We start from the raw sequence: 18112 nt of genomic DNA, 5'->3' as shown, positions 1-18112 counted from the left end.
GTTGAGCCATTTCCCAGTGCTGTTCAGCTTTCTTGATCTTTGCCAGGAAGAAATCCACTTGCCATTGCCAGTCACTCAGGCAGCTTCTCTCATTGATTACTATAAGGTAGTTATTGTGTCACATACCAGTCACATCTTCTAAAGGAACATGGGTCTTTTTAAGAGGCATAGGTCTTCAGCTGAGTCAAGGGTGAAAGGAATGTCTTTCTTGGTAGCATCCACACCATCCTCACTGATGTGTGTCTCGAGGTAGCCAAAGAGGAGAAGGAGCAACTCTGGGCTCATTGCTTACAGGTAGAACCTATGGCTTCCTTCTTGCTGGCAGAGGTAGGCTCCCGGCCCCTCCTTTTAGTCCACATGCAGAGTCTCCTTCCTCATTGCCTAGTTTTCAGGCAGTGGCCAGACTTGGAATTCCCTCCCTTGGTGCTTGGGGCTAGTAAAATGAAGCACATACTGAATCAGTTTTAATGGGAGACCCCAAGGGCCTGCAAACTTGGCGCTCCTAATCACAGGTGCAGAAGCCATGTGTTCCTAGGTGAGTTCTCCCTTCTCTCGTCTGTGTTGATGGATGAGCCTGCACAGCCGCAGTAAGTCTGACTTCTTGTGTAGTGAAGCCTGGGCACAACGCTGATGGAATTCCTCATTTCTTGAGCTAGGTGTGTCATCCACACCATTATTCCTGTGTCAGGTTAGTCATGTAGCACAAAAGCCATGACCTGTGCTGTGGGAAGGAGTGTCTGTTCTGTGGCCTATAGGCTTCTCTGGAGCCACATCAAAACTGAGCCAGGTGTTGCTGGGTTGAGCAGGATGGCTGACCTAGTGAAAATGCTGTTGGAGCCTCAGCTGCCAGCCAGGAGCATACCTTTTGTAAAGAATACATTATGTCACTTACAAATCCTTATCCCTCATCTTGCCTAAAGCCTTTAGGTTGAAGATGTCTCCTAAAAATGCATGTCAAGAACAACAGGGCATGTCAGAGTAGGTGTAGAGGCTTTTTTGTACCACTATCTTTAATCAATCTATTAAAAATCAGTGGCAATTTTGAGTTAAGCATTTTGATTTCATTTTATCTTCATGGTTCTTTGTCTTACAGATTGTCTTTCCAAGTACCAGCACTCTAGGGGAAAACTTTTAAATTGCTATTTGCTTATATTTTGGTTTGGATGTGAAATGCCCGACACAGGCTTATGTGTATGAATACTCGGTCCCCAGCTGGTTTTGTTTTGATAGGTTGTGAAACCTTTAAGAGGTAGGCTTGATTGGAGGAAGTGGGTTACTGGAATGTGGAGTTTTGAGGTTTATAGCCTGGTTCTACTTTCTGTCCCATTACTGCTTCCTCATCTACTAAGAAGTGAGGAATCTAGCTGCACATTCCCACTACCTTGAATACCACCATGTTTTCCCTGCCACAGTGGATTCTACCCTCTCAAACTGTGAGCCACAGTAAATCCTTCCTCCTTGAAATTGCTTCTGTCAGGTGCCATAGCATTTGGGAACATAATTAGTACAGATTATTTTTATTTCACTCATAATGGAGATGATGCAAGCATAAGTCTTCTGTGATAGAGGAATCAATGAATGGCATCTATTCAAATGAGGGAAAAGAAGCAGACCATGTCAGATTATGTAAAGAAGATACAACTATATCTAAAAGCAATTCCATACAGGTAGGCTAAAAAGAAAGGATGGGAAAGATACACACTAACCAAAAGTAGTCACATTAATCTTGGAAAAGTAGACTTTAAAACAAGGAATACTGCTAGACAGGATGACAGGCATTACATAATGATAAAGGCTAGTGTACCAAGAAGTTGTAGCAACCCCAAATTTGAGTATGTGTAACAAAAGAACTTCAAAACAGTTCACATAAAAACTCAGAAAAACTAGAAGTAGAAATTCAAATCTGCTCTACTAGTTGGAGGCTTCAACATTCCCTTCACATCACTCTATAAAATGAGTAAATGGAAAATTAGTGAGAATGCACAAGACCTTACTACCACTATCACTTAACTTAATATAGCATATCCTTCTAAACTAATCCATCCAATATTGGCAGAATGTTTTTCAAGTGCGCATGAGATATTCACCAAGATAAACCCTATTGTGAGCTATAAAATATACTTTACTAGATCTAAAACTTCCAATAATATGGGATATATTTTATGACTACAGAAATGAGTGCTCAACATTAAATGAGACATCTGTATCACACCCTCTGAGGCTCAGAGAACATTGTGGAGGATGGGGAAGGAAAGAGTGTAAGAGCTAGAAGATGGGATAAAGTGTTGTGCAATGAGGTCTTCCATTCCACTTCCAGTGAAGCGGTGTTACATCCATAACCTCACGGCTACTAGTGTTACGTGAACAGGACTTGCACAATATTGGGCCCATCAACATTCTGTCATAGGTTGTGGAAGGAGGAAATAAGACATCAAAGTAAAAGAGGGATATGTTGGAAGAAAAAGAAGTGGTTTAGTGAAATGGGGAGAGAGACAAGAGAAGGTAACGGGGTTGAGGGATTATAATCCCAACATATTGTATCATGTATGAATTGTCAGTAAAAAAGCTTTTAAAAATACTCAGGACAAAAGGAAACTTACAAGGCTCAGAAACCTCCCAAAAGTTACAAGACTCACGAGGTCAATCCCCAAGGTTATAAAAGCAGCAAACAGTTTCTGGGGGCAGGGGGAAGATACTCTAGTGGAAACCATTTGCAGGTCTTGCAGGAAGCTTCAGGGTATGGCTTCCATGAGTTGTTGCCCATGCTGGCTGGGCTTTTCAGCTACACAGCTGCCTTTGAGTCACCTGTGCTCCTAGAAGTAACCTCTCATCCTCTGAAAGTAAACCCAGTAAACTCACTAGCTCACTAAAAATAAAACAAAAAATTACATTAGACATTAATAACAGATATGTGCAAAATTCTAGCTATGTAGTAATTATGCAGTATATTTCTAATAAACCATCAGTCAAAAGAAATCATAGGATTGATCTATTCTCATTTGAAATTAATGAAATATACAATATTGACACAATTTGGATGAAGACCTTTTGAAAGTATGTTAAAATTTGCAGAAAGCAACTATAGCAGTGCTTAGGAATTTGAGCACTACTGATTTTCAAGCTCAGGGAAGATAAGTTTTGGGTTTAACAAACTAGGAAAAGAAGAGCACCATAAAGAGAAGGAAGATAATGATTATTTAAAGAGAAATAAAAAAAAAAAACTGGGAAGAAACAATGAACCCAATAGCTAATTTGGATGTCTATTCAGACTGACAAGTAAAATGGGGATTAGACAAAAATGTTCAATTTCAAAGATAAAACAGAGAGGATAGATACAGTCAGTGAGAGGGTGAAAGGGGAACTCATGAACATCTCTATGCCTATAAAGCTGTAACTGCTTACATGATCAAGAAGTTCCCAGAAAGAATAAATTATCAACTTTCATTTGAGAAGAACCAGCAGAACCTTAATTAATTGAGGAGTTTGAATCGATGGTTTAAAACTCCCAACAAAACACCCTCAAGCTCAGAAGGATTCACTAGAGTAATTTGTCAAACACTTAAGGAATATTATTAATTCTACATACTCATTTGGAAAATAGAGGAAGAAGGAATTGTCTCTAGTCATTAAGGCAGCATTGTCTCAGAATCATCATTGAGAGGAAAGGTGACCATGTCCCATGAACATATACATACAAAGTCTGACTTGCTTATTGCCCATTCCAGAACAGATTATTTTGACTGCAGCATTAAGTAGGAAAACTGTAATGACTAGAATACAACTTGTCTTCATTCAGATAAATCAGAAACCACGGTGTAACTGCAGGAGATTTAGTGATATTTTGCATCCACATTTCTGCTTGTTGGGTTGTGGTACTTAAGACAAGCCCTTTAAAAGAGGTACTGGAATCAACCTGTTTCTGCCAGTGTCCTTCCTGGATAAAATAAACCTGACTCACTTCTTCAGGGTATCCATACGCCACATTTTCATCAGCTAGCTTTCTTCTTATTTATTAACAATGGTACTGGCAAAGCCCCTCAAATATCTGCTTTTCCTAGAGTTTGAGAACTCTCAGTTAGCTGTGAAAGCAGCAGGGAGATCTGATTACCTAAAGACTGCTGGGCCTTTTCTCCAGCAAGGGAGGAGCGTCTGGGCCAGGGCTGCCTGTCCAAGGGCTTGCTGGGCCATGCAAAGGAATTTGCATTTCATTCTGAGTGTAACAACCGCCACTGAAGAGGTGTAAGGGCAGTCATGTCCTCTGGTGGTCATGTCCGCTCAGCCTTTGTACTCTTTGCCAGTGGACCAGACGTTCGTGGAGAAGCTTCCAAGTAAATGTGGAGGGTAACTGGCCCTTTATATGGCTCTCAGATGAATTCTTACTTCCAGAACCGCTGCACCAAGCTGGTGCATCCCTCTCATAAACAAAAATTCTAATCGTGAGTAACTAAATCATTGTCATAGATCACAAAACTTTATACCAAAAACACTGCAGTTCACTCATACACCCTGAGCACAGGAGTTTCAGAAAGCCTTTGTTGGCATGGCTTGCAGTGACACTTATGCAGCCAAAGTGCACATGGTATGCCCAAGACTGAGGCTGCAGAGAGCTCAGGTGATGCAACACAGTGAGGGTGGCCAGACACACCTTGCATTCATTACCTGTTTGATTTCAAATTAATTTTTGGTCATTGTGCATTCATAAGCCTTTTACTATTGCTATACTTTTCGTGACCTCTGCATTTGGTTATGAAATTGAAGAAGCTGTGTGTTCAATGTGCTTGATTTAGCACAAACCACTTTCATCAAATTTACCACTTGTAGTTGGGGAATACGAGGCATAAGAGTATTCTCCCCAAGGTAACTTAGCAAGTAGATGCTTAACCAGGATGTGGATGGAGCACAGGCTGTCTGGCTAGGCAGCCTTGGATTCTATTAATAACACTCATCACCACTGTACCTGCAACTGTGTCCAAGTCAGTGCATCTGCCCAGTGCAGTTTTCCTCAGGAAATCCAGCTCTTGTTACTAGGAAAGCACCCAAGTCCTGGTACTACATAGGCAGGAGACAGCCTGGATCCAAGGAACCAGTAGACTCCATGCTTGCAGAAGCCCTGCAGACTCCAAAACAGGACCCTCCCTTCTTCTTCCTGTGTATTTTTAGCACTTGTAGCACCACCTGTTGGCCAAGTTTTCATTGTGTGACTCTCTCCTATGTCTTCTGGAGCATGGGTCCTGTGTTGAGCTTACCACCTGTCTTTAAAAACAAATAATGTGTGTATGTATACAAATCAGGTTTCTTGTTACTCTAAACACCAGACTCATGTGCCACTTTTTGTGTCTGGCTTTACATGGGTGTTAGGGAATCAAACGAAGGCTGACAGGCTTCTAAGCTAGCACCTTTAACTGTCAAGCCATCTCTCCAGCCCGAGCTTACAGCTCATCAATGCATGTTAAATGTGACCAACTGAATAAAGAAAGATATCTAGACTTGTGGACCCTCCAAAAGCAACACTAGTTGCATTAGAGTCTCAGATAAAGAATGACATTTGGGCTGGAGAGATGGCTTAGTGATTAAGCACTTGCCTGCGAAGCCTAAGGACCCCAGTTCAAGGTTTGATTCCCCAGGACTCATGTAAGCCAGATGCACAAGGTGGCACATGTATCTGGAGTTCGTTTGCAGTGGCTGAAGGCCCTGGAGCGCCCATTTCTCCCCCCTCCCCCATCTCTCTCCCTCTCCCTCTCCCTCTCCCTCTCCCTCTTTATGTCACTCTCAAATAAATAAAAATAAACAAAAAAATAAAAAATAAAAAAATGACATTTGATATCTTGAAAAAAAATGTGACCAACTGAACAGTGGGCTTCCAGAAGTCAGCTCACGGTTGGAACAAGAGAAATGTGAGAATCCCCTTCTGCACTGCTCTAGCTGGGACCATTCTTTTTTTTTAATTTAATTTTTATTATTAGATATGGACATATTTTGTATGTAACCATCACATGTTGGTACCATACTTTCCCTCCTCCCTGCCCCCTTTTGAAGAAGCCTTCCTCCTTGGGGATGCAGGTCAACCCCATGGGTATTGTGGGTCATGCATTATGGGACAGCAGTCAGTTATTGGGGACAGGCAATGTCTGTGAGCAAAATGTCCCAACTCTAACAATGTTTCCGCTCCCTCTTCCACAAAATCCCCTGAGCCATGTTGAGAGCATTTTAAGTCTACTTCGGTTATGGGCACTTAGGAGCATCTAGATGACTGATTTTGTTGGTGGTGAGTGTCCTGAGTATCTTTCTCCATCACCCTTGTGCTAATATCAGCTTAACTAAGAGAGCAGCATTCTTGCCCATTTCCCCAAAGCCTCTGTGGTTTCAGCTGGGTCATTTATCTCCTCAAATCTAGGTCCTGTCTGAAAAAGAGAAGCATATTCTCCAACGGAGAGTGAAATCAGTGCCAGTTAAATGGGATAACCATTATTAATTTGGAGAGAATTATAAGGGTATAGACACTTTTATAGTGTACGGTTAGTGGGAGCTTGACAATGGAAAGCAGAATCATTAGCTGGGGCCATTCTTGTACAGAGTGAGGAGCCAGGCCTGTGGCTAGCTTCCAGCATAGAATGCCACCGTATGTAGAAGGGAGGAACCCTATTAGTTTGTATGCCCACAATGCTGCCTTGAGTTTTTTGCATTGCCTGGGGTAACCTTGAGCCCAGGAGGAGTCCTCAAGGTGACCAGAAGACCCAAGGAAAGAGGAGCACCAGCAACTTTCCAAGCAGAAAGCAGGGGTGCCAAGCTGTAAGGCTGGGAGGAACAAGGCTGAAGGATGCATTTGTTTTGGGTCACGTTGATTTTCTGGGTGCACTTGTCCATTAAGTGGAAGTATTTACTAACTGGAAGAATGTCTGTAAAGATCTAGAAATAGGGCTGGGAGCTCAGTCAGAGCATTTGCCTTAAAATAAATAAAATAAATAAATAAATAAAAAGCCATGCATGGTGGTGTGTGCTCCTAACCCCCAGGCTACCCTGCCCAGCCAGTCTTGCTGATTTGGCAAACTCTAGACCAATGAACAACCTGCTGCTCATGGCTGTCCTTTGGTCTCCATGTGTGTACACATGCATGTGCACATAGCTGCACTCACCTGGGCACTCCCATGCACATGTGCACACACAAGAGAAAAGAGAAATTGACTTATGGAGAGTTGGATGAGGATGCAAGTCTGGAAAAGTACTTTTCCACAACAGTCATGTCGCCTCTCCCTCCTTCCTGTGTGAATCACTCTTCATGGCCCTGGAGGTGAGGGCTGTATCCTAATGGAATGGATGCAGGTTGGCCACCCAGTAGAGAATCAGTTATCCTTCACAGCCTCTCATGTCTATACCACCCATTGAGCCAGCTAAATTAATTGTTGTATTCTTTATTTCAGAAAAACTGTACAACTCCAGTGGACGAGATTTAAGAAGGGCCCTTTTCTCCCTGAAGCAGATATTTCAGGTAAAAAGGAAAAAAAAGTACAGTCCTACTTTTGCCTTACTGTGAAGTTAGATACAGACAAGCTTCTAGCTATGATTATTACAAAAAGGAAATTATCTTTTGATACCATTATAAATTAGGCCAGAATACTAGAGAAGAACACTTTTTGTGTCAAATATTGCAAGAAGTAAAGACAACTTTATCAAATCATATTTTTTTATATTGTAGATTTTAAAAAAGAAATTCTATTTTGAATATAACTTCAGACATGCATTCTGTCCCCTAATTCTTGCCACTCTCTTTGTTCACCATGCCAAGGTCCCCCTCTCTATTCATAATTAAATTTGATACTCCTCTTGTGCACTCATCACCCACGATATGTTACCACATATCTTTGGTATTAATTTCAGATAACATGCCATCATGTTGCATGCATCCTACTCTGATTCATTTATGGAGAGCAGAATGGGTGTACACTGTGTATCCTACTATATGCAGTTAGTTGAGTATTGTCCTAAGTACAGTAATTACACAGTGTTTGTTTATTCTTCTTGTATGGTTAGGTTAATTTTCAGTGTTTTGCTGTATAAATCCCACTGTTGTGGATATGTTTGCTTGTACACATGTGAAAGTCTTTCTTGTGTTCCATCTCACCCTTTTAAGTCTTCCCTTTGCCCCTATTCTGAGATGATCACCAGATGGTGAAACATTAGGTCAGGCTCCAAGATACTATGTGAGACTATTCTGGGCCGCATGAGATGTGTTTGTGAAGGCAACCTGTGGTATAGCCTGTCTGTCCATGTTCATTATCGTTTATTTAAATGTTAAAACATTAATTTTTACTTGAGAAAGAGGCAGATATATAGAGAGAATGGGCATGCCAGGGCCTCTAGCCACTGTAGACAAACTCCAGATGCATGTGTCACCTTGTGCATCTGGCTTATGTGTGTGCTGGGAAATTGAACCTGGGTCCTTAGGCTTCACAGACAAGTACCTTAACTGCTAAGCCATCTCTCCAGCCCAATGTTCATAATTTTTTCTCAGTTCTGGTCTTAGCTGCATGTTTAAAAGATTGTCAGTGATGATTCCAACCAGAGTAGGTTTCTCCACATGTAAAAAGGAACAGGCAAAAAGATCAGGAATGGTGGCTTATATCTATAACCCTAACACTGAGAAGGCTAAGGTAGGAGGAGCACCATGAGTTTGAGGCCACTCTAGCCTACAAAGTTCCAAGTTAGTTTGGGCTAGAGTGAAACCTAGCTTTAGAAACAACCAACCGGGGCTAGAGAGATCACTTACTGGCTAAGGCACTTGCCTGCGAAGCCTAAGGACCCAGGTTCGGTTTTCGCAGTACATACGTATACCATATAAATGATCATGTTGGAATATGCATCTGGAGTTTGTTTGCAGTGGCTAGGGGCCATGGTGTACCATTTTTTCTCTTTTTTTCCCTCTCTCTATCTCACATAAATAAAAATTTAAAAAAAAAAACCACCAAAAGCAGGACAGAGGTACGCTGAGAAGAGGTAGCTCAGTGGGTAAAGCGATCACCTCACATGTGTAAGGACCTGAGAGTTACTCACAGTACCCACCTAAAAATGCCAGGTGTGGTGGCATATACCTGCAATTCCAGGGCTGGGGAGGTAGAGACTGAAGGCTCTCCAGAGCTCACTGGCCAGCCAGTCTTAGATAGTTAGTGAGCTCCTAGCGTTTTCTCAGCAAGAGCTGAAAGGGCTTCCTGAGGACAGCACCTGAGCTTGTCCTCTGGCATCTCCATGCATATGCACACATGTGAATGTGTACCTGCACATGCATAGACCCACATACGCATGCAAACACATATTCACATGTACACATGCCTACAGAAGGGATTTTTTTTCTCATTTGTGTATTTTTCCCCATTTTCCCTTAAACTTGTTCAATCATGTTGTCAGCTGTTTCTGTAACAGTCTCTTCACAATGGACATTTCTGGAGACAAGGCCTCTTCTTCCCATATCATGAGTTTGTTGCCAGAATATGGTTGCTTTGTCATGCCACACATACTAGAAGTGTCTTGCTTTTGAGGCCTGCTTTGGTTCAGGCTTGCCCTCTTCTCACCTGGAAAGTGGCACCAGCTGCCTACAACACTGCCTATTTTTCTGCCTCCTGTCTCAGGTTCTTGTAGCCTCCTACCGTAGAGGGTTGAGGAGGTTACTGCCTGTCGGTGGCTCATTGTTTCCTGGGTTACATCTGAATTTCTCAGACTAAAACTGAATATCATCCTGATCTGGCCTCCGCTTCATCTCTTTGCCCTTGTCCAAACACCAACTTCCTCCTCAGCCCTCTTCTGAGCCTTTCCTATGGGCGATAGCTTCTGAAATTCCCAACAATAAATGTTCAAGGACAGAGATATGTGCCAACAGCACTTCAGGGGAATGACACATGGGCACCTCTAAAATACAAATGACCTACTTTTTCATTGCCTTAATACATAAGGGTATGTATGTGGAAGGATCCCATGAGTTAAAAGTTGTCTCATTGTTGTTTTAGACTATTATAGATCAATTGTATGGATCTTATTTGGATCCTGCATAAGCAATATTGATCAAATTTGGTCACTGACTAGACATTTGAGTATTTTTTAAACTATTAAATATTTCTCCCAAATACTTATTTTTACAAAGTTCCTGTTAGTTTGACAATGCATTAGAATAATGATGAAGTAACTGCTGTGATGTTAAAGGTTTGTTTGAGGTTTCACTGCCTGGGAGGAGATGGAGTGATAGGTGAAATAGGATTTGATGAGAGTTGACTGGTACCTGTGGTTCATGAGACTATTCTGTTTCACTTTTTTTGATAAACAATTAAAATGTTCTAAGAAGTTAGGAAAGAGACCAAATTGCTATGCTCATGCTTGCTGCATTTCAACCAACCTTATTCTTTGGTGTGTGTTCCATCAGTTCTCAAGGTATAATTTCTATTATTGATCCATTAAATAAGTAATTATAAAAAAAAAAACTTGAGGCTGGAGGGATGGCTTAGTGGTTAAGGCATTTTCCTGCAAAGCCAAAGGACCCAGGTTCAATACCCCAGGACCCACATTAGCCAGATGCACCAAGGGGGGCACACGCTTCTGGAGTTTGTTTGCAGTGGCTGGAGGCCCTGGTGCACCCATTCGCTCTCTCCCTCTTTCTCTGTCAAATAAAAAAAAAAATCCCTGCTGGGTGTGGTGGCACACACTTTTAAATAGGTCATCTATCTATCTATCTATCTATCTATCATCTATTTGTTTATTTGGTTTTTCAAGGTAGGGTCTCACTCTGGTCCAGGCTGACCTGGAATTCAGTATGTAGTCTCAGGGTGGCCTTGAACTCACCTACCACTGCCTCCTGAATGCTGGGATTAAAGGTATGCACTTCCATGCCCGGATTATTTATTTGAGAGAGAGGGAGGTGGGGGTGGGAGGAGAATGGGTGCACCACGGCCTCCAGCCACTGCAAACAAACTTCCAGATGCATGAATCACTTTCATCTGGCTTACATAAGTACTAGGAAATTGAACCTGGGGCCTTAGACTTCACAGGCAAATGCCTTAACCAGTAAGCAATCTTTCCAGCTCTAAATAACTAATGTTGAGCATCCAAGTTTGCACTGTGTAAGCAAGGACAAAGGCGCTGACTACAAGGAGTGTATGGTCTGTCTGGAAGACCCCACACACTTGCATAAAACAGTGCTCAACTGTAGGCATTGAGACCCTGGAGATTAAGATATCTAGGGCTTTGGTCACCATCTTCCATATCCCTGAGCCCACATCATCATCATCTCTTGTGCTTTCTGGGTATGGAAGTTATGCTGGTTTGAATATAAAATGTCCCCAAAGACTTCTGTGTTTGTTAGATTCCAATATTTAAAAAAAAAAAAACAAACAAACAGCCATCTGGTCATCTGTGTTGGATTGATCATTTCTTGACAAATAAACATCTAAAAACAAAACTGATCACATGTCTATGCACAGCTCTTAGAAAAAATTCTTGAGGATTGGGGAGATGGCTCAGTCATTAAAGTGCTTGCCATACAAACATGATAAGATCCTCAGTACCCATGTAAAAGCTGGCATGGTGGCCTGTGCCTATAATCCTAAATGGGGAATTGGCCTACAATGGGGTACTGGGGTGTTCCTGGTACCCCAAGCCCCAAGTTCATATCTATAACTTAACCAAAGAATTGGCCATTCCAGACTAAAGAATATTTTGAAAATACCACATTTTACTCAGGTATCATAAGGATGTGGGGAAGGGAAAGGGCTGAGCTGAAGGGAAGGTAGAATGGACAAAACCCTGTGCTCCAGGAGCTCATGTAAACCAATAGGGACCTTAGATCCACATGAGAAGGGATTAAGAAAACAAACGTGCACTTCCAAAGAGATTAGTAGTACAAACAGTAATAAAAAGTGTCCCTTCCCACCTCAGCATTGCTGTTTGGGTGGGAGAGAAGGATAATCTTACTGGCATGAAGATCCAGACTTGTTGCCACTGCAGCTCTGAAGAGAATCTCTTGGTGGGTCAGAGAAGATACACTTCAGAGTTTGCACTCAGCACACCTGCACAAGGTGTCCCAGCCAACCAGCATGGGCTCAGAGGAGGGATCCACTCACACCTGGGCAGGTGCTGCTCAAGAGAGATCTGATTCGGTGAGACAGACAAACTTTGAATCCCTCAACTGAAGCAGGTAGGGCAAGCTGAGAGAGGAGAGGGGAGGGAGCTGGGATAGGTGTGGTAAGGGTGTGACATAGATCATCCTAAAATCCCTCTGTTAAGGGCCATCCTAATACTACCTAGCCAGAAGCTATCTGCCTGATCTGCTCCTCACAATCCTAGTTCTGGGGAAGCAAAGACAGGGCATCCCTGGGGTATGCTGGCTAACTAGTCTACCTGAATTAGTAAGCTCCAAGTTCAGTGAGAGAGATCCTGTCTCCAAAAATAAGATGGATATTGATTGAGGAAGAAACATGACGTGTTAACCTCTGGCCTCCACTTGCACATACGCATGTGCACACACAGCTCTACACACATAAACATGCATATATACATGCATGTTCACCACACATGGACAAAAACATTCAAAAAGAAAGTTCTAGAATGCAGCAGTAATCCCGAATCAGCTGGTGCTAACAGTTTTATTTCATGCTAGTCTGAGACCAGTGTGTTTAAGATCATGTATTAATGTCTGTATGTGCTAGGTCATGTGTTTAAAACCTAGGACTTTGCCAATTTGGATGATTTTCTCCACATTTATTATCCATATGCCTCTCCTTCCTAGGTGCCTTATCTACATAAGTGTGTGCATTTCAGTGAAGGTTCTGAATTATTGTCATGAACACCGTCTCGCCGATGCAGTGTTTTTTTTCTGAGTGCCCTTGCCAGACAGTCTGCCCTCTGGAATATTAATATTAGCGATTAGCGTGAGCAGTTCTTTGAGAGTGTGTTTTCGCTTTTTCACCATGCAGTCATATGTGAGTCTAGTTTCAGTTAAAGTAATAAACATTTGTTACATGCTTGGAAAAACCTTCTGACTAGACATGAGCTCATCTGCATGTCCATTTTCACACGAGCTGCTGGAAGAGGATATGGATAGAGGGGGAATTATTTCTTTATTTCCTTTATACCTATGAGTGTAAAGTAATTTTCCAAAAACTCATGGTGTACTGTCCTATTTTCTCTTTCTTCCCCAGCCATGATTATCTCAGTCTGAGTTAACACAGCTGTCTTTCATTACTTAACACTGCTCACCCCCCAGCCCCCACACCCAGCTGGCTCTGACCCTGGAGTTCCGCCTTGCTTCCCAGGGGCCCTTTATTGCGTCTGCCCACATTGAGCTCAAGAACTTCATCCATGTAATTGAAAAATGTCATAAAATAAAGGGCTGATTTTATGTAGGGCTGGGAGAGCTGTACCAGGTCATCTACTTTTCTTAGAGATAACCCACCGTTACTGTAATGAAAGCCTTCCCTTTCTCATTCAGTTTCTACTGGTCACATCGCTGAGGTTGCCTGAGTTTTTGCTCTGTTGTTAGAATGGAATATGAAACTGTACAAGATGAGGCACTGTACAACCAAGAAAACCCCGAGTATCCTTGGAGAAAAGCAGGGATGGAAAAATCCATCTCATAGGGGCTCCCCAGAACTTGGTACTATAGAAACTGCCTGGGCTTAGGGGCTGGCCAGACTTAGTTCAGTGGTCCTAGCCAAGTGTTTCTTTTCTTTTTCTTCTTCTTTTCCCCTTCCTCACCCCTCCTGAATTTTAGACTATCACTAAAGAGAAAGCAGCATTTCATCAATGTTTCTTAAGCAGGCTGCCCTTTAAGATTTCCTGGGAAATTTAATAGCAGAGCTCCCACCCCAAAATTCTAATCCAGTTCATCCACATAGAGTCCTGCTTCCTAATCCTTTTTATAAAAAAATAACAAATTAGCATACAAAGTATTAGGTTTCATTATAGCATTTTCAAACAAAATTTGTTTCTGTTGTTTGTCTTCCTTCCCTCTTTTCTCCCAGTTCCTACTGCCTTGCCACCCCAACCCTCAGTAGCCTCCTTTCTGCTTTTATGTGCGTGTGTTCTGTGGCCTACCCCAGCAGTTGGTTGATGTGGAGTTTCCCCTAGATCCTGTCTGCTGTTCTGAGGCATGGTCGCGCTGCCCTGGGTGAAGGGTTGATCCTACAGCCTGCTTCCTTCTCAGTCCTGCCAGCAGGAGGGGGGAGAAGCTGCTTCCATGGGTTCCCAGAGGGCATTCAACAAGCCTCCTGGTGAAACGAAACCGCTGTCCCCAGGACTGTTGGGTTGTCAGAGTGGCTTCAAGTCCTTTCCTCGATGGCCTGAACTGCAATTGGATGTTTCCTGTAGTGAAAAGCCAGCCCACAAGGCTGCATGTGGCCAGTCCCTTGGGACTTGTGGGGGCGTGGAGCTTGGTAACTTTTGAAGAATGGAAACCAGAACACTGTAAATATTTCTGACAGGCAAGGGATTCATTTGCTTTATCTTTATTAGATTGCCCAGAAGGCAATAATTGGTCTTTGGCAAACGACAATGCAAAGACTGCTTGTAAAATTCCTCTGGCAAGAGTTAAGATGCTTCATTTGAACAGAGTGGGAGGATGCTCAGGGGTCATTCTGGCTTCAAAGGCTCTTGCATAGTTGGAACAGCGCAGCTTGGATGGAAGACGGCGACCCTTTTTGAAGTCTTTCTTTCTGTCTTTCCTTCCTGCCAGGATGACAAAGATTTGGTGCATGAGTTTGTGGTGGCTGAAGGTCTGACATGTTTGATCAAGGTGGGAGCAGAGGCCGATCAGAACTACCAGAACTACATCCTGAGGGGTAAGTCACGAACAGCGTGCAAGCAGCCCAGCTGCGGGAGGCCTGGCTTTCCTGGAGCTCACATGCTGGGGGCTTTGAAAGAATGCTGGGCCTAAGGACTCTAGGAAAAGATGGCATCTTCATCCCTTTCTCAGCCTCTAGTAACTAGCTAGTGGCAGTGGGAATTTCACTCACTTTCACCTGGAGTCTCTTCTGGGTTCCTAAGAAACAAGACCCATGGCTCCCAGTTTTATATCCTCTCTCTTATCTGATGAGGAAGGGAATAAATTCATCTCAGGCAAGTTCTTTATTTTAGCACAAAGCTGTTTAAAACCAAAGAGGCTGATTGATTTTTAGGGGAAAAAATAGTTTTTCAACTTGAGTTGTTGCCCATTCTCTGTTCAGAGCCCTTCTTCACCAAGTCCTGTTTCTGAGAGACAGGTCTGAGGTTGGCCTAAGAACTTGGAGCTCTGAAAGCTGGCTTATAATTCAATGTTCAAAGCAGCCCAAAGATGGCATTGAAAGATATTCTTACTGCCCTTTAGAGAGTTAATGTCTTTTATGATGGTAGTGATTTTGTGTGTCTTCTATTAAAAAATAATAAAAAATAACCTTGTTGCTAGATGGGGCAGGTATGATTGTGAGATTGTTTCCATGAATAGTTTTGATCTACAAAAGAATAATTTTGGGCTGGAGAGATGGATCAGTGGTTGAAGGCACTTGCTAACAAAGCCTGATGGTCCAAGTTTGCTTCTCCAGTACCCATGTAAAGCCAGATGCACAAAGTGGCACACGTGTCTGGAGTTGATTTGCAGTGGCAGGAGGCCCTCTTTCCCTGTCTGTATCTTTCTCAAATGAACAAATAAAAGTATTTTTAAAAGAATAAATTTTTGATAGTTCAATATTATCTCCACTTTATAGTGGCAAATAATTGAATTTATAGAAGCCTTTTGCCTAATGAAGCCACTTCCTTTGGGGTGTGGCCAGTAGAGGCTCTACCCAGTGCTGTGGCACATCAAGATGGTGCAGGGTTGTGTTGTCCCCTCAGTGCGCACGTGAGACTATTATCCTGCAAACTGCACACGAAAAGGCTCCAAACCTACTTTTCTTTTTGCATACATTTGGTATGTGTGTGTGGGGGGGTACACATGTGTGAGGGAGGGCAGAGGAAAGCCTTGGGGGTCATCCTCAGGAATGCCAGCCACGTCGTCGTTTTGAGAGTCTCTTGTTGGCCCAGAGCTCACCAATTAGGCCAGACGAGCTGACTGGCTAGCTCCAGGAATGCTCCTGTCCTCGCCTCTCAGGCAGTGGGATTGCAGCACACACCACGAGGTTCTGTGGGTACTGGGATTGAATTTAGATCCTCATGCTTACAAGGCAAGCATTTTACTCATTGGCTTAACCCCCAAAGACTCCCTTTCCTTCCTTTTTCCTTGGGTGAAGGGAGAATACAGGGAGGTGTGATCTAATCTCAGCTGCCCATGTTGGGAGCTGTGCGGCAGGCAGCTGTGCTGTTCCGGCCCGGGACCGCTTCCTTCGTTTCACGTTGACGCTCAGCGCTCAGCGGAGGCTTGCTTCTCCTTCCCGCTTCCCGGGAGGACCACACAACAGAAGGCAGAGGGGAAGCTCAGGGCTCACTGAGTGGGGTTTGTAAGTCACTGCTTGTTGTTTTTGCTTCCTCTATAAATGCTGCGTTTTCTTCAGCCTCTCTTTTTGCTGTCTGGTGTGTCACAGCCATGTCTGGGAGGCTGAGAGTCAGCTCCATGTCTCACGTTATCTTTTCTTGGGCTTATTGTAGATTCTCCCAAGCTGTTGAGAAGGATGTTCTATGATTTATCTCCATATAATTTAACCATTTATATGAAAATAGTGGTGGCATGTGTAGACAAAATCACCACAAACTTAACTGCTGTGTTGTATCCAAAGGCAGCTATTTCTGTTGAAAAATACAGAGCAGGTCTGGATTTTTTTGTTTTGTTTTGTTTTCTCCTTTAAAATTTTTAAAAAAATTTTGTGTGTTTATGCGTGTGTGTGTGTGTGTGTGTGTGTGTGTGTGTGTGTGTCTAAGAGTGTGGGCACATGCATGCCACAGTGCACAAGGAAGCCAGAGGACAACTTGATGGTTAGTTCTCACCCATTCACCTTTTTTGAGGCAGGTTCTCTCTTTCTTTCTCTAGAGTCTTATTCTACTATACTTGCTACAAGCTTCTGGAAAAAATTCCTACCTCCACTCCCCCTCTCCCCATCAGTGTGCTGGGATCACAGAAGTCCTCCATGGTTCCATGGGTCTGGGGTTGGACTGAAGTGCTCTGGCTAGAGTGACAAGCATCTTATCCACTGATCCATCTCTCTAGCCACAGTCCTCTTGTTTCTACTTGCACTGGCCCAACACCTCAACTAGGTGGAGGCACAGAAATGTGAGGGAGAACTGTGACTGTTTTTCCCCCACTCAAAATTTGTACACTCATAAAATTACATGACATGACAGGAAATATACCTACAATTGTCTTATTCTAAATAGAAAATCCAAAAAACAATATATTTATTAATGTTTAAAGTATTTGTTTTTTCAAAAAGTAGTCCTAGCAATAAGACCACTCTATAAAGGTAACATTATAGCCATCTATGTGCTTTTCATTTCCCTAACCCTTGTCCAAGAACATATGTGTGTATTTCTGTAAATTGGTCATTGGATCAGTATCTTTTCACCTACACCCAAGTTTGGGCAAGGGCATGTCTCTCTAAGCTGTGTTTGGTCCCATTTATCAGACAGGACAAGAATTTTGTGGATTAGAAATGGATCCCCTCACCATCTACAGCTGCACAGTAGACAGAGTTTGTATCTCAGCAGAGGAGGTAGCTGGAGAGGAAGGCTGGCTTTGGGCCTGAAGCTGGTCAGTCATGGCTACATAGAGGGAGTGTGGAAGAGCAAATTTGATAGAGCACATTTGATAGCATCTCCTCATGACCGCCTTTGGGCTACCTGAAGAATTGCTGTGCTGAGTGCAGTGAAGATTGGTGATTGCATGAGGTCTGAGATGGGGAGGTGTCAATTGTGCTTCTCAGCAGTGACAAATGGCATTGATTTAGGGAGCTTCCTATGGGCTTTGCCTTACTGGATGTCTGTCCAGAAGCTGGTGATGGTTTATTAGTGCACGGTGCTCTGACCTGTACCTGAAAGGTGTTACAGATGACTTACCTAATGCTGATCTATCAGAACACCACTTATGGCTTGGGGAGAGCTCTGACCACCACCTGCTGTGTCTCTGCCCATGTTGACAATGTCAGTAAGCTGAGACCCTCACTGCCAACAGCTCTTC

General features: G+C 43.0%; 1 protein-coding gene across 1 annotated transcript in view; it reads left to right on the top strand.

Moving 5' to 3' along the window:
• The window catches only part of Fhod3 (formin homology 2 domain containing 3), a 502577-nt gene that overhangs the window by 195728 nt on the left and 288737 nt on the right, over positions 1 to 18112 (top strand). Inside the window, exons 4-5 of the mRNA XM_045134751.1 lie at positions 7419 to 7486; positions 14708 to 14813. Of these exons, the coding sequence (XP_044990686.1) occupies positions 7419 to 7486; positions 14708 to 14813 (174 nt within the window). The remainder of the gene's footprint in view (positions 1 to 7418; positions 7487 to 14707; positions 14814 to 18112) is intronic.

The sequence above is a fragment of the Jaculus jaculus genome, chromosome 15 (assembly GCF_020740685.1).
Source record: "Jaculus jaculus isolate mJacJac1 chromosome 15, mJacJac1.mat.Y.cur, whole genome shotgun sequence".
Classification (NCBI taxonomy): Eukaryota; Metazoa; Chordata; class Mammalia; order Rodentia; family Dipodidae; genus Jaculus; species Jaculus jaculus.
The sequence above is the reverse complement of the archived record's forward strand: the minus strand, read 5'-3'. Positions and strand labels throughout refer to the sequence as shown.